General features: G+C 44.2%; 1 protein-coding gene across 12 annotated transcripts in view; it reads left to right on the forward strand.

Annotated features, from left to right (window-relative positions):
- The window catches only part of By (focal adhesion protein tensin), a 148,768-nt gene that overhangs the window by 91,341 nt on the left and 42,439 nt on the right, over window positions 1-14,988 (forward strand). The window contains exon 1 of one of the 12 annotated variants that reach the window (XM_070660929.1): window positions 4,117-4,563. The exons of 10 other annotated variants lie outside the window; for them this stretch is intronic. In XM_070660929.1, the coding sequence (XP_070517030.1) occupies window positions 4,504-4,563 (60 nt within the window). In that variant the 5' untranslated portion in view covers window positions 4,117-4,503. Of the gene's footprint in view, window positions 1-4,116; window positions 4,564-13,933; window positions 14,866-14,988 lie in introns of those variants that run through there. One more of the 12 variants, XM_070660928.1, reaches the window with a different exon arrangement.

Here is a 14,988-nt window from a genome sequence, read left to right on the forward strand (position 1 = left end):
TATAAGACTCGCCGTTTCATTATTAATAATTAATTGCAAATTGACACTCTAATATTTTGTCTACGTACTCCGGCTAATCTGAATCTGTTTTCGAGTCCCTCACAAAACATATGAATCATTTCTACGTGTCGGGTTCGGCAACACGCTGAAAACTCAGTAGGAATCCTAATGCACCTCATCAGTCATAACGAATTGGGGACGACCCACACCGACACGCGAGATGCATCGCCGGCAGCGAGTGTGTTAAACAGATTTGTTGCTCGTGCGAGAAAATCTATTAAACCTCAAGGTAGAAGGTTGTGAAAAAAAAAGAAAAAAAAAAAATTCCTTCGTGGGGAATACAAACCGGAAACGCGAATTCAGTCTCTTTTTTCCCCTTCCCCAGACTGCCTTGAAAGATAAAAGTAGAATGAAGCGCCGAGGGAGTGTGGAACACTCTCGACGACACATCGTACCGCCGCATAATGCATAAAAGCGATTTATTCCAGAAGCACACTCGGCTTTCATAGTTCTCAGTAACCGTGTCAGTTTACGCGAAAGAGAGAAAAAGACAGAAAGAGAGAGAGACGAAGAGAAAAAAAGAGGTAGACAGAGAGAGAGAAAAAGAGAATACAGAAAGTTTCTCTCTTGAGTTCGGTGTCGTTTATCAGAGTTTGCATTTTTCTGTACGGTAGTAGCACATTCTTTCATTCAAACGATTTGTCATTACTTTATATAGCGCAAGCAACTTATTTTATTTTTCCCCGCTCCTCCGCGAGATTTTCTCCCTTTTGTCCAACAGCAAATCGCGGCTCTTATAACCCGAAGGATATAGAGTAATTATAGTCTATTGAAGAAAGTTTCTCATAAAAGAATCCTCTCGCGGGCTAAAGCACTTATCGCCTTTCTCCCGTAGAAGAAAGAACGGAACCTTTCATTGTCGCAGAGATGGAGATCTAACTAGAATTACCTAACCCCATATTTCAGTGCAATCATTACATTTTTCAATTTTTTTTTTTTTCTTTCTTTTACCAGATAAATCATCCACATTTTTATTTCGTCGGAACAATTTATACCGTACGCAATTTCGTTTATATAAGTACGATTTCACAAATATTGTATAAAAATATCTCTGCGCGACTAACGGACGTTTCGGTATTGTCTTCATTTTGCTTATCATCCCCGTACATCTATCTACGTCTCGTCTTTTACCGATCGCTCGGGGTAAAAGATCCAACGCGTCGAAGGGGTGGCTGGCGCGCCGCTCTAAGTGCATCGGAATTTATGAACTGTCTTGCTCGCAGCCGCGGAGTCTTCGATGCCGCTGAAGGATTAATGCTCCGCTTCTCGCCAGGATTTTACCGTCGGAAGCATGAAAAATGTTCCCGCCTGCTTCGCTCGCCGGTGAAATACCACCACCGGTCTCTACGCGCGCCCTCGCGTTCCGCGTCCCGGGCGTCTTTCGCGGATTTATTCCGCCGGTGCACCTTAAAGCGGCGGGCCCTCGCCGCGAGAGAGAGCGGCTTTAATTGGTTTCGCGAGCGATGCGTGAACGGCGCGCCAACACGCGCAGCGCTGGCGAAATTACCTTCCCGCCCGCATTTGCATCCCGAAATTCGACACGATTTCTCATCCTGCGCGGGCGGCATTGAATTTAAAAACCTCGTGCGCCCGCGAGCTGCGCTTGAAAATAAATCGCCGGCTAATTAGCGATTAGCGTCGACGACGAGATTAATGACGATTAATGGCGCGGTCGCGCCGAGACGCTCGCGTAATCTGACATTTTTAAATACATTCTTTCGCGATAAAGTCGAATTCTTATGAGATCCCAGCCTCAAGTTTCAGTAATTTTAATTTTAACGTTGGGTACGTATGCATTTGCGCAGATATTTCATTAATAATAATCACCTTTCTTATTTCGCGACGAAGATAAAATAGGGAAGGTGATATTATAATCGCGTAATAATTTATCTTCGTCGTAATACGCCGCGGTGTCATTTTACGAAACTGCAATTGAGTTCAAATTTAATACTAAAATAATTTTGCGCGCAGAACGCGATCGTCGGATCTTCAATTTGTATGAAAAGAACTTAACGACTGTATTATACGCGTCGTGTAAGACCGCGCGTTTGCTGAACGTAAATGAAACGCGCTCGTTAAAACGTCGTATCTTTTTCGTTCGCGCATCGATTACCGGTTGTGAAAACAGGAAAAGGGGAAACAAGAATTTATCGTGCCAGAGTCACCTACAGGCCGTGTAAAAAATGTTGCCCGCGGACCGCCCACCGGGACGATCTATCGATCGCGAATCTCCGCCGTAATGAAAAGACGCCCCGGATGGCTCCTCGAAGTTCCTCGCTCGAGGATCGTCGATCTTCATTGCTGCCACAATGCCGCGAGGATTTTTCTTGCGACTTTATTCGCGCGATGTGTCGCTGTGCGCCGAGAAAAGAATACAGACGCTTTCGAACGATAATTTTATGATACTTCTAGCGATAAATGTGATAAGATTAATATTCGTAATTGATTTGATCCACGGATGAAGACAAATTAAATAGTGATGATACTTATATAAATTTTTTTAAATTATGTACGGGCGTGGAAAGAAATAAAAAAAAAAAGCACATACGTGATAAACGGGAAAACTTCAAGAATAGATTTCAGATTATTGACAGCGAGTCGTGAGCTTTTAAAAATAAATGTTCACCGGTACGCGATATTACCGGCGACTGTAATCGAGATTGAATTCTATTAATACAGCGTGCGAAATGGCTCGGAACCATCGATCGTTGTTATTGTTCTGACGTCGGCGGTGCCCGATTTCCTGTACCTGTGCAGAAATCACTGCTAATTTTAGGCGGCGAAACACAAGACCTCTATTTAGCTTGGAATCCTTTTTCCCTTCGCGCTCGGCGAAGTTACCACATCCTCTCTTCCGTCCGATATGAAGAAATAAACAGAGCTAGAAAGAATCATCGCCGTTCGGTCTAAGCTAAACATTTATTCGTTACGGTGCGGATTCGAGTGTAATGTTATCACGGCAGCGCGAAATTTTATCTCTTTTAAAAAGAGCTCCCTTGCAAAAAAAAGTTTTCGCAGCGTCGCGCTTCTGCGTCACGCCGCGAGCTGCCCGGTTGAAGTATTTCGCAGCATAATCGAGCGGAGTAATTAAACTTCTCTGTTCGGGATCATTAATCTCGCGTTATCACGGATCGAATAATAATTGACGACGGCGGCGTACAGTCGGCGACGAAAGCGACCCCGTACTTTCGTGAATTAAAGAAGAAGATCGGTGATCGATCGCGACCGATCGGAATACGATCGCGGATCAAGGACGACGATGACACGACGGGAGGAACGCGCGGGTCCAGACAAATGATCCCGTACCCCGCGAACCGGTTTAGGCGGTAAAAGTGACGGAGCGTCTCGGATCGAAGCTACATTGATAATCGATCGAGATACGACGGGGAATAATAATTTTAAAGCCGCCGCCCATAATCGTAAAATAAATCCGTTATGCGACGCGAGCCCGCCGGAATAAGATTGATTATCTTATCCCGCGATGCGCCATTGTTGTACGAGTGTAATGAAATTTAATTTGGTCCGCGTTACTATGAATAACCTCGTGGCAAAACGGAAAATTGATAATGAAAACCTGACGAGAATGAAATATTAATTAATTAGCTGTTTTTTTTTTTTTTGTTTCTCAATTTTACGCTAATATCGATAAAGTGTAACGCAAGCACTTTTATATTTGGGAAGCGACGTTATTGCTTTCAGTCGTTAAAAAAATTGTTACACGCTTTGAAGTAACGCGAGACGGCATTTGAATCCGTGCGAGATTTGCATTTAATTCCAATACCAGGCGGACCTCCGCGAAATTTTGCACGGTACTGTGATACGCGACGCATTGTCAAAAGGCACGGAGCTGTCAAAGCATCGAACGGCGATAACTGAAAAAGCCGGGAACCGTCGGGGAGCGAGGATGACGCTGATGGAACACGCGGTGGAAGCCGACAGCGAGGGGACATCGCGCGCGAACCAGCCCGGGGCATCACGCATGCGTGTTTCTTGGGGGCTAAGCGATATCGCTATCCGCGCGTGTGCTTCGAAAGGTTCTCCATTCGTGCTCGGTCGCCTTTTGCCATCGAACGTACCGCGTTCTTCCGGTCTGTTCCGCCGCCGGACGGACGAAATTGAATCTCAAATTCCACTTTCGCGGATCTCGACGTTCTCTGTGTCAATGCGAAATCGAGACGATTCATCGGTGAGATAGTTCCACGTGAGACGTATCGCGATCGAACGAAAGGACAGTGTAGAGAAAAATCGTCGGCGACGATCGCAGGATGTCGACGCGAAGGATTTCCGGACGTCCGGCGAACCGCCGACGGATCGTCGGTGAGAAAGTGCGCGGAGTATCGGTCAGATGTGACGCAAAGCTCGCGGGTCGTTGCGCTTAGTGCCGATACAATTGTCTTTTTATCTGGGGGAGGGAGGGAGAAAGAACTGACAGCCTCCGACAACATGTTGTCCACGGTCCAATGTCATGGAGACGTACATCGGAATTATCACGTCATTTACACGGTGAGTCTTTGACGCCAGCGATCGAGATAACTTTCTCTTTAAACGATTTATCTTTAACGCCGACGGTCTTCGAGGTTTTATTTTGAGATGATCGAGAGTTGATTTCAGTATATAATTAATAATTACTGTTAAAACATTAAACAAGATTGTATATAAAATAATTTATATACTTCGTGTATTTCTACGGTTTAATTTAAAGTACCGAGTGCGATTTTTTACGTTCAGGTAGTTTAAAGAAATAAAAGCTAATAACCGCGAGAGAGTGCTTAACGACGGAAGTCGATGAGCGAATGAGGAATGTGGTAACAAAATCCATAACCGTGTAAAATATTCGAGGAAGTAATGCTAAGCGATGATGTAAGGTAATAACGACGTTGTGTTATTTCGAGAAGCCCTGACGTCGCGCAACATATTCGAAATAAGAATCGCCTCGGCGGAAATTCATGACGCACCGCTGACTGCAGGAAATATCGTGAATTATTAAAAATGCCGTAAATCGCGACGCCGAATCTTTTTACGAATATCGCCGACAGTAATTTTTTTGCCCGTTTCGTAGGAGCAACCTGTTTTCCTTCCCGTAAAAGTTCCCATAAAAATTTCGAAGGATGATTTACGAGCAAAAATTGTATGTAAATTTCTTTTTTAACGATATTTGATAGTAGTCACTGCACGTCGGTGCAATATTTGACTCGTTACTCGCATGCATATATGGAAATCGTAACAATACAGGCAACGTTTGGCGTCCCCACTCTTTGCGTATCGGATTTTTCCGACAAGCCTTTAACGAAATAGAAGTCGATTTTCTCACGGCGGAAATTAGACGAGAAAGCGCGATAATAAAAGATGAAATATTCGACACGCTGTAAGACGTGCATTTTTCAAGTCTGATTTAAAAGCGACATACGAATCGACAGGAAAGTAGGTTTTAAATCAATTAAAAATTAATTTTCGAGTTATTTTAACGAGCTTAATAAATTTTATATTAAAAATAATAGCGGTCTTTTGAATGGCAATCTTTTCTTCTAAGTTTTATTATAAATAACTTTCTTCAACCGCTGACAAAAGATCCGCGTTACAATCCGATGTAGTTGAAAAAGTGGAGGAACTTCGCGAGAGAGGAACAATTTAATTTCGAAGTACGTGTGAACGTAAAATTCCTTCCTTATCGTCGTAAGCCGTAAAATAACTCTGCCGCCGTATCGCGAAGGAGTGGTCGCGGTGTTTAACAGTAATCTTTAACAAGCTGGATCAATTCCCATCAATTCCTTCTGAAATCCCGGTTATATCGGCCGGCCGCGGATAAAAATCGAACGCATATCGCGACTTCGCGGCGCCTTGCGTCATTCATCTATTCTCGTTCGACTTTATCGCCGGCGGAAAGAACGCGTTCACCCTGGCGTCACGCGAAATTTTAAGACGGCAATTCCATAGACTCGCAAAAATACGCGGGGCCGCTCCGAATATCGAACGAGAAACTCGATATCCAATTCAAATTGAATAAGCACCGCCTGCTTTTATTATCACAAATTCGAGAATTTAAAAAGAAATGGAAAAAGAAATTTTTATAATTGCCCTTTACTTTCGTAATCAAAACGATTAAACGGTATTGAAAACATTTTAAAAAATTAATTTTCTTATCTGATAAAAATATATCTTCCGAAAACGTTCGATCCGCCAGTGAAATATTCACGTAGGAATATATTACAAATGTAGGTTACGAATTTATTGCGATCGGAGATTGATCGATCAAAGTTTGCCGAAGAATTGCAATTATTCGTGCATTAGCGCGGAAAGTAACGCGGGAAGAACGAGGGCGGGCGCGAGTCCGATAGCGTTCAGCGATTTAAATAATATCTGCGATTCTTTTTAAATCATCTGGCAAATTGCGAACTAAAATACTGTGATCCCGCCAGCCAGCGTTCGCCGATAGCGCAAACAATTTCGACGTTGATTTATGAAGCTTATATCACAGAAATTCTGCCAATAACAGATTCCCGCCAATGCGCCGAGGGCTTGAATTTCTTTTTCGTTTCCCTTCGTATTGTCATGTCATTGTATTGTCAAAATGTGGAAAATAATGAACAGAAAAAAGCAAACAAAACGAAACTCAGATCATATTTCAAATATTCGCAGCTATTTGACAAATAAAAAAAATCCCACCCGAGAATCGAAGGAAAATGGTAATAATATATTAAGTGTAAAAATAAATAATAAAAAAGAAATGAATCGCCGGTTGATCCGGAACAGCTTGACGGAAGTAATTAGGCTCGCGAGGTGCGTTAAGTGATTTAAGTTTCCGCCCGGCACGTGAAATAACATAGGCAAACGCTTGGAAAACGTCGGGGAAAAGTTCGTAAGACCTGAGGTGTATTCGCGATGCGAAGTCATTAAGACACGCCGCTCGGAATTCTTCGGGGATACTCTCTGACCTATTTGATTCGTCATGGGAAGCGTGCACGTTGCCTGTAACGCAATACGTGGCTATTAACAATTCTATTTAGGACCCGTTATGGGAAGCGTATACGTGCGACCTGTAACGCAATACGCGGCAATTCCAGCTGTTAGCGTTTCTACTCTAGTTCTTAATGAACAATCGCTTCCGCGCGATTCGCGTTTTATTCCAATGTATTTTATGACGGATTAGAATCGAATACGCTTCACCCAGAAACCGTTTATAGCAAATTTGGATATATGTTTTTAATTTCTTTTTTTTCTTTTTTTTTTTTTAATTTAAAACACAAGATACTTCCGTGCGTTTTTAACAGAATTGAATTCGTGCCGTTACATTTTAAGTTTGTCATATCGTATGAAATATCTGCACTAAAGTCATTCCGCGAACAGAGCTGTTAATGATACCGCATCGATCGATCGAGATGCAATTGCGAAAGAAGGAGAAGCGCCGGGAACGGACGAAGACAGGGACACGTCAAGTATGCTGAACTGGTTTCTCGACGATGCACTTTGATTCGTCTGTTATGCACAGTAATTGGCTGTGACATTAGGCCCTTTACACGCTTCGCCGAACAAATGGAGGCAAATCGCGAGAGATGTTCTTGCAAGAAGTTCCCTCTCGTGTTGGGGCATCAATTAGTAACTCGACGACAAGTTTCACGCTCACAAATAAACGTCCTATCGGATACGAAAATCCTGTTTCGTATAATTTTCGCTGAAATAATCAAAAATCCGCGGTGTGTTCTGTGACTGTCATCATCCTTGATCACGCGACGCGATAAAACAATAAGAAAAGAGACACTTCGGATTTTTTTAAATATAAATTTCTGGATCGGATATTTTTTTCAGAATTAATATTAATATTAATATTATGAATTTTTTTTTTCCATTTATTTTAATAAAATAAAATAAAAAACTTTGAAACGTTAAAATGTAAATTACATAGCGACTTGATGATTCTAAAAATGATATAAGATCTTATGTAGAAAACCTCTGCCGGTGATGCCGGCAGCTCGCTTTCTGGGCGGTCAGTGAATTCCGTGAAAGAGCATACGTGGTTAACACGAATGTTCTGGCCACACGCGAACGAAGTGCGCGAATGCATCTCGTAAACGACACGTAATTCAATTCTGCTATCGTTGCACTCATCTACGGTACGTTCCTCGTACGCTATAAGGGTTTTGATATTGCGTGCAACCGGAGTCTAGATCTTCGCAAGAAGATCTGGCCAGTTTCGTTTCATCAAACCTGAGCTCGCGGCTATTACGAAAACATTTGCGAACTGAAAAGTTTTAGTCCGAAACTTTATTTATTCACGAAATTAACTTGAAAGTTTAACGACGTGATGCACATTATTTTTTTTACTTTAATTTCTATCGCGCGGTAAACTGCAAAACATTTGTAAGAGGTCCTCAGGTTTTTTTTTATAAAAAAAAGGGGGGAAAAAAAAGAAGTTTGCTTGGCACGACTCGATCCGTCTGCTTTTAATTTCAATCAGAACTTAGGAAACACTCGATAACGCGCGCAGTCGTACATTCAGAAGACGTAAGTAGTTGGAATCGCTTCGTGTTCGTCCTTTTTCCTGCGGCCACACGCGACGGGAACGATTTACCGCTTCGAAAGTACGGGGTTTTCGATAGCTGGCGCGAATCCAAAGCTCGGAATCGGGACTGCGATCTAGAACGGGCGAACAGTGGCGTGCAATCGGGGCTACGAAATTTCCGGTGATCGCGTTTCTGCCACGCTTCACGGCGGGGATAAACTCGCGGGAGAAAAGAGGAAAAAAAAAGAAAGCTGTAACTACTCCAGTCACATTAGCTTTCATTCATTCGCGAAGAAAAAAAAGGGAAGAAAAAAAAAAAGAAAGATAGAAAGAATAGAGAAACGTAAAATTGTCCTTTGCCATAATACCAAAGGGAGATAATTACTCTCCCATTTAATTATTCCTGTCAACGTAATGTACTGAATTAAGCAGACCGCCGGGCGCGAACTTCGGAGCTCGCATTAAGAATAATTTAACGCGCGCTCATTATCGCGAATCACCCAACGGCAATGGCTTTACGAGAGCAGATCGAGATTAATATATTCCCGAGATGCGAATCCATTTTCGGATTAGCGATGACTTTCGTACGCGCCGGGAGGCGGCGTTCATTTTCGCCGACGTCGACGCGGACGGGGGAAATCGTCTCCCCATTATCGCGAGCAACGTTTTTATCAGACGTAGAAAACAAATGGACGGCGAGGCGGCTTGGAATTAAGACACACTGTTAACAGTCAGAGACATGAAAGGAGCTGAGACCGGCCCGGGTCGGAGGTCAACGATAAAACGGAGCTAGAGATAAGCTACAGCTTCTTTCGACGGGGCTTTTTACGATCGCTATCGTTCTCCCCTTTATGCCGTATTTACGACGGAGTTGTATCATCGAAAAGCCATCGAAGTCACGGGGAAATTACGACAGGCAACGCTGGGACGGAAACTCTTGAAAAGACGCGAAGGGGGAAAAGGATAATAAAATGATTGCCATCAGCGTTCCGTCGCGTGCGTGCGTATTTATATCGATGATCGCGAAGGGTGTCTCACTTCCTGTGAGATCACTCGCGGTTCTTAAACGCGGGGCAAGGAAGGAAGAGCTCATATTTCTCGGAGAACGCCGCGGAGTAAAAACCTGACTTTACGTAACCGTCAGCCATCAGGCGAGGCAATACGCGCAGTGCATACGTGTGCGTACGTATGCACACGTCTCGTCATGTCATGTCACGTTTCGCCACAAGGCTTCCACACTGCAATCGACGCTAACGACTTGCAAAGGTTATCTCCCCCCTTTCGGTATTGGAGGTGCTCCGATATAAAAAGCGGACTTTTTAATCTAAGACTTTTTTTCTTTTTTTTTTTTTTTTATACGAAAAATCGACGAAAAATGTGAGAAGCTGGATGAACTCATTTTCGCGTATTTATATCTCGGCGATAGCTTTACATTTTTGACCCGGTTTTTTCGCCGTCTCTTTGACTCCGAAGCACTTTGGCCGAAGTATTATATCACTCTCCGCGGATCGAGCGCGGTGTTTCATTTATATTAAAATTCACCGTTGCCTTCCGCGTCCGAGACGGCGCTCTCGAAGATGGCTTATCTATAAAAATCCGACATGACTTTAGCCAGTTTCTTGTAACTTTCGGATTACGACGAGGAATAGCTGAGTAACTGAGGCGAGCCGCGAATTAAGGTCTTCTTCAAGTACAACGGAAAAAAGTTGAAGAATAAATTTATTTAGAATCATTAAAGAGCCTGGACGGTTGGACGTTTCCAGAACCGAAAATTCTTTCAACTTTTTAATATCGCGCACTTTTTAGAGACAGCGATCATTACGTTAGTCATTATACTTGCGAATAATTACGCGCCCGCGCGCGCGCGCGCGCGCGTACACATATGGCTCGTTTAATTGAAACACGGATGTTATAATTGCCGATCGGAATTTACATTCCAATCGGCGTCTTGCCACATCCGCTAACGTAATACGGCGTGACTATGAGCACCCATTGTCACTCCCGCTCTTTCCTCGTTCCAGCATCACGATCTATTCGCTGCGCGAAATCCGAGTCCTCCGCAGCTGCGCTCCAATTGATCCCCGATGCGATTCTCAATCGTGACGCTCGATCACAAAGCAAGAGTCAATTACGTGCGGCTCGGTCAGTTGGATATATCGCCGGGACCCTTCGCTTATTCCTCGAGAAGCGTCATCGTATTTTACGCGATTACGTCAATTAAATTTAGATCGTCCCCGGGATCGCATTGTCACATTCTACGGTAACGATTCTACGCCGCGTTACTCACGGAACGTCGGACCGCGGCGCTAAATTAGCGAGCTTCCAATATTTCATAAACGTTCACCGGCACGCCGCAATTTCGCTTTCGGAGAAATCCAAAAATACTACGATTTATATCGCATCTCCATAATTCACTATTCACGAATGTAAATTTAAGCGCGCAGGTCTCTACCCTACCTTTTTTTTTTTTGCTTTTTTTTATAGCCGGAGCCACGCTATTCGCATTTTTACGCGATGGATTTAGCAATCGCGCGATTTTCGCAATCCAGACGGAATCCAAGATTGTAGACGGGGAAGACCGGCGATATATTCCACCTGTGATTGCCCGCCAAAGAGATCCTCGTGTTCAATCAGTTGCTTAGTCGTGAAACGCGTTTCACTCGTGAAGGCCCGCGACTTCTTTTTACGCGATTTATGTTGTCATAAAATGTCGCCGATGTTGTTTTCGCTTGGAAATTAACGCGTCGCGTCAAAGTAAATAAATTGCTACAAAAGGCTCTAAATGTTTTTCACACGAAACCGAAGAAAACGAAGAAGGTCGTGCCTGACGAGGTGTACATATGACGGTGCTATAGCAGCGTTAATCCACTGCTTTTCCACACAAAATGTTGGAGAGTAAAATTTTTGTATTTAATTTTAATGTTACATGTGAATATATGAGAGGTAAAAATCTGATTATTAAACTTCTCTTAAAAGATGTTACGTATGATAAGAATTCTAGAGACAGTTCGTTACGTTTAATTAAGCTTTACGAGATACGTTGAGGATTTAAGCGAGAAATTTGAAAAATATACTTTTATGTGATTCTTAAGAGAGGCTCCGCCTTGACAACACGCGTTATTACAATTTCAACGTAAAAGCTTGACCTAATTACATCGAAAGGGTGCGGTGTGTCAAGTACGCGGAGTTGTTTCACGTGTTCTCGCGACATGCGGGGCTGTTTCATCGTACGAAATGAAAATCTCGTTAGAAACGCATTTAAAAAATTTGGCGTCGCGCCGTGAATCTCATTCTCCGCGGTCCTTTCTGTAAATTAACAGGTTTAAGCGCGCGCGTCCGCACGTTACTTGGAAAACGTAGATGTATGCGCGAGGTAAATGGCGTCGGATAAAAGCGCGTATATCACCAGGTAACCTAATTGTATTCCGTGGGAGTGGCACCTTCGATCGGTCTGTGCTTTTCCTTATCAGCGGCGCGGAGACACACGCGGCAATCTCAAAATAATCGGCGACTTAATGTACCGATAACATCACGTGGAAGCGAGCGAAACTTGGAAATAGATTAAAATACGTTCAGTTCCCGGCTCCGGAAATGGAGAATAAAGTTCAAAAGAAGCCGCTCCCGAAAGATCAATTTTTTCTTCGGCGACAAAATTCGCAAAATGAATAATATTTAATATTATAAAAAAAATCTGCACTGAGGCCTTGTATTGTGTATTTTAAGAAACAAAGATACTTTCAATTACTTGCAGAAAAATTCACATAAACGGGGGTGTTTATAAAATTACCAGAAAACGCAGATATATCTCGAGGTGCACGCGGACTGTGTCGCATACCGCCGGATTACGTCGTACGCCGCGGAGGATAATTTAGATGTTAAGATAGATTTCATAAGCCCGCGGCGTCATCAAAGTCCCATTCGCCGTGAGACCGGTCCGCGGCCGGCTCTGCCCGACCGGGTGAATATTTCGAGGGGCCGCCTATCGAGTGAATTCCGCGCGGGGCAACGTGGCCTAATTATATTTCAAGGGAGTGGCGGCTCAGCCACTCCGAGGTGTCATCCCTATGCACCGGAAGTTCGCGCGAGGAGAGAGGATCCGCGCGGCGCAGGATCGGGCCTGCGTGTAACGCCGCAACGCCGGCTACGGTCGCCATGGTTACGTGCCGAGTTCTCTCACCCCGTGCCACCCCGCCGTTAGGATCCCGTCCCGGCCTGCTCTGCCGGGAGAGATGCAGGGTTTTCAACCCTCTGTATGCCCGCAGCGCCGGGGCGGCTCCCGTGCGACGCAGACGTTCGTTACGGTCGTCCCGAGCTACGCGACTTGAGGACTCGGTTCTCCCGATTCGTTCGGAATTCGTTGGCATCGACGCGCCGTTTTTCCGCGTGCCGCGATCACGTCGAAGGTAAACGCGAAGCGGGGCGCCGACGGTGATCGAGCTGCGTGAAACGAGGCAGCGAGAAACGCGCTCGATGAGCGTGACCACGAGAGGGTGCGTACCTTGAAACGCGAATGACCTTGAGCGCACACCTGCGAATGAATTGATTGGCGCCGCGAAGGGTGGGATCGCGAGCCGATCATGCGGCGTGGCTGCGTACGACGATGCGAAGGGTGCCCACCGCGCGTCGTATCAAGTGCGTTAGTTCGCGCGTCGAGCTGATAAAGAAAAATTGAATTGTGGATCGTTAAAGGATTGAATTGTCGACGCGACACGTTCGCGAATGCGTAAGGAATTAAGCGAATGATGACGCAGCCGAGAAGTGCAAGCTAAAGCAATAAAAGTGAACGGAATTAAAATCCTACGCTGTCATATGAAAAGATATACGATATACGAAAAGATACATCAGATCCATACGATATTTAATAGCTGCTATGAAAAAGTTTAGTACAATAGAATTATATTGCTGCGTAAGCGCCTACAGTACGGAGTCGACGATATATTTACGGCGCGTAGAGGAATATTTAGTACAAAATACAGAAGTGCTCAAACGTAGTTAGTAACGAGACGCTTTCGACTCGGCGCAATAGAGATCAGATATTTTGATTTACGTGGGCAAGAAGCACGACACTTGACCTGGAAGCGGACGTTCGATGATCCCCGACAGAGAAAATCGTTTGGCAAACATTCGCGGTTTCTCGCGGTGGGAAAAAGGAGGAAGAGGCGGTGCCTGGCGCAACGAGATGAGTATGGCGCGTCCCGCATTGATGCACGTGGCTTAGAACATCTGGAATCTCGTGTTACCGAAACGAATGAGATTGGAAGTCATACGAATGCGACGCGGCCTTCCGCGATAAGGGAGTAAAACTAGCGCCGGGTCCTGCCGGCATTTTAAACGAATATTGAGGATTACGATTTATGTTTTTTATTTTTTATTTTTTTTTCCTTAATCAAAGATTCGATATCGAGCGATGCGACTGGTTGAGAAGATCGTTTGTCAAACGGACGACACGCGGGAATTGCAAATTGCATAAAGACCACGATCTCGCGCACCGATGACGAGCTCGAACGATAGCTCGTTATCGCGCGCTTGGCTGCGAGCGAATTGCTTCCGCTGCGGAGACTCTCGGCAGGACACGGCGAACAACAATTTAAGCGAAACCGAGACGCCGCTACGGGAGGAAACCGAGACGCTTTTGCACCGCATCGCCTTTACCGTCTGGCATACTGCCCTTCATATCGAGAGCGAGGTGCGCGCGAATCATATGCATGCTCGCACGACGACAATTAGCATGACGCAATCGTTTGCGGATTCCGCGGTGCTGAATTCTGCTTAAAGAAATTATGACGGAACTTTGAACGTCGCCGCCTGCGGATGTTAATAAAAAATCTCGTTGTACGCAACGTTATTACGTAAATATTAATTTTACATATATATTAAAAGCTCGTTTTTTAGACGCCGTCGATAGATGAGATTAAGCATAAATCTTTTTTTTTTTATTATTATTATTCCTAAAGCTGGCTTTCAAATATCGTTTCTGTCCGATTGGGATTACGATTAAAAGCGCTTCTTTTTTCTCCACGCTCTGTTTACTCCCTCTCTTATGTAATTGTGCAATATCGCATGTGCATCGTAGCTCAACGATTCGATATGTGATACTTAATAGGTTTTGGCAGGTTTCAATCGATGTCGACTATGCAACCATTTTTTTAGGAATATCGTACGCAATACGCTACTGCGGCACCTGTCGTTGCATAATTTTTCTCGCAATAATGGAACCGACAATGGGAACAGCTTACCGTATATCATTAATTTCGAAACAATGGACAATAATGTCACCTACTTCTCTTGGGACAACGCCCATGAAGAGAGTAATAGCATTTTCTACGCACCGAATAGAAAGTTAATAAAACAAAATCCGCGCAAAATATTTTCAGACGTAAAAGCGAATTTTTTTAAAATTATTTTTGCGGGAGCGATAATGAATATTAATA

Source organism: Cardiocondyla obscurior, linkage group LG08 (genome assembly GCF_019399895.1).
Source record: "Cardiocondyla obscurior isolate alpha-2009 linkage group LG08, Cobs3.1, whole genome shotgun sequence".
Lineage (NCBI taxonomy): Eukaryota > Metazoa > Arthropoda > Insecta > Hymenoptera > Formicidae > Cardiocondyla > Cardiocondyla obscurior.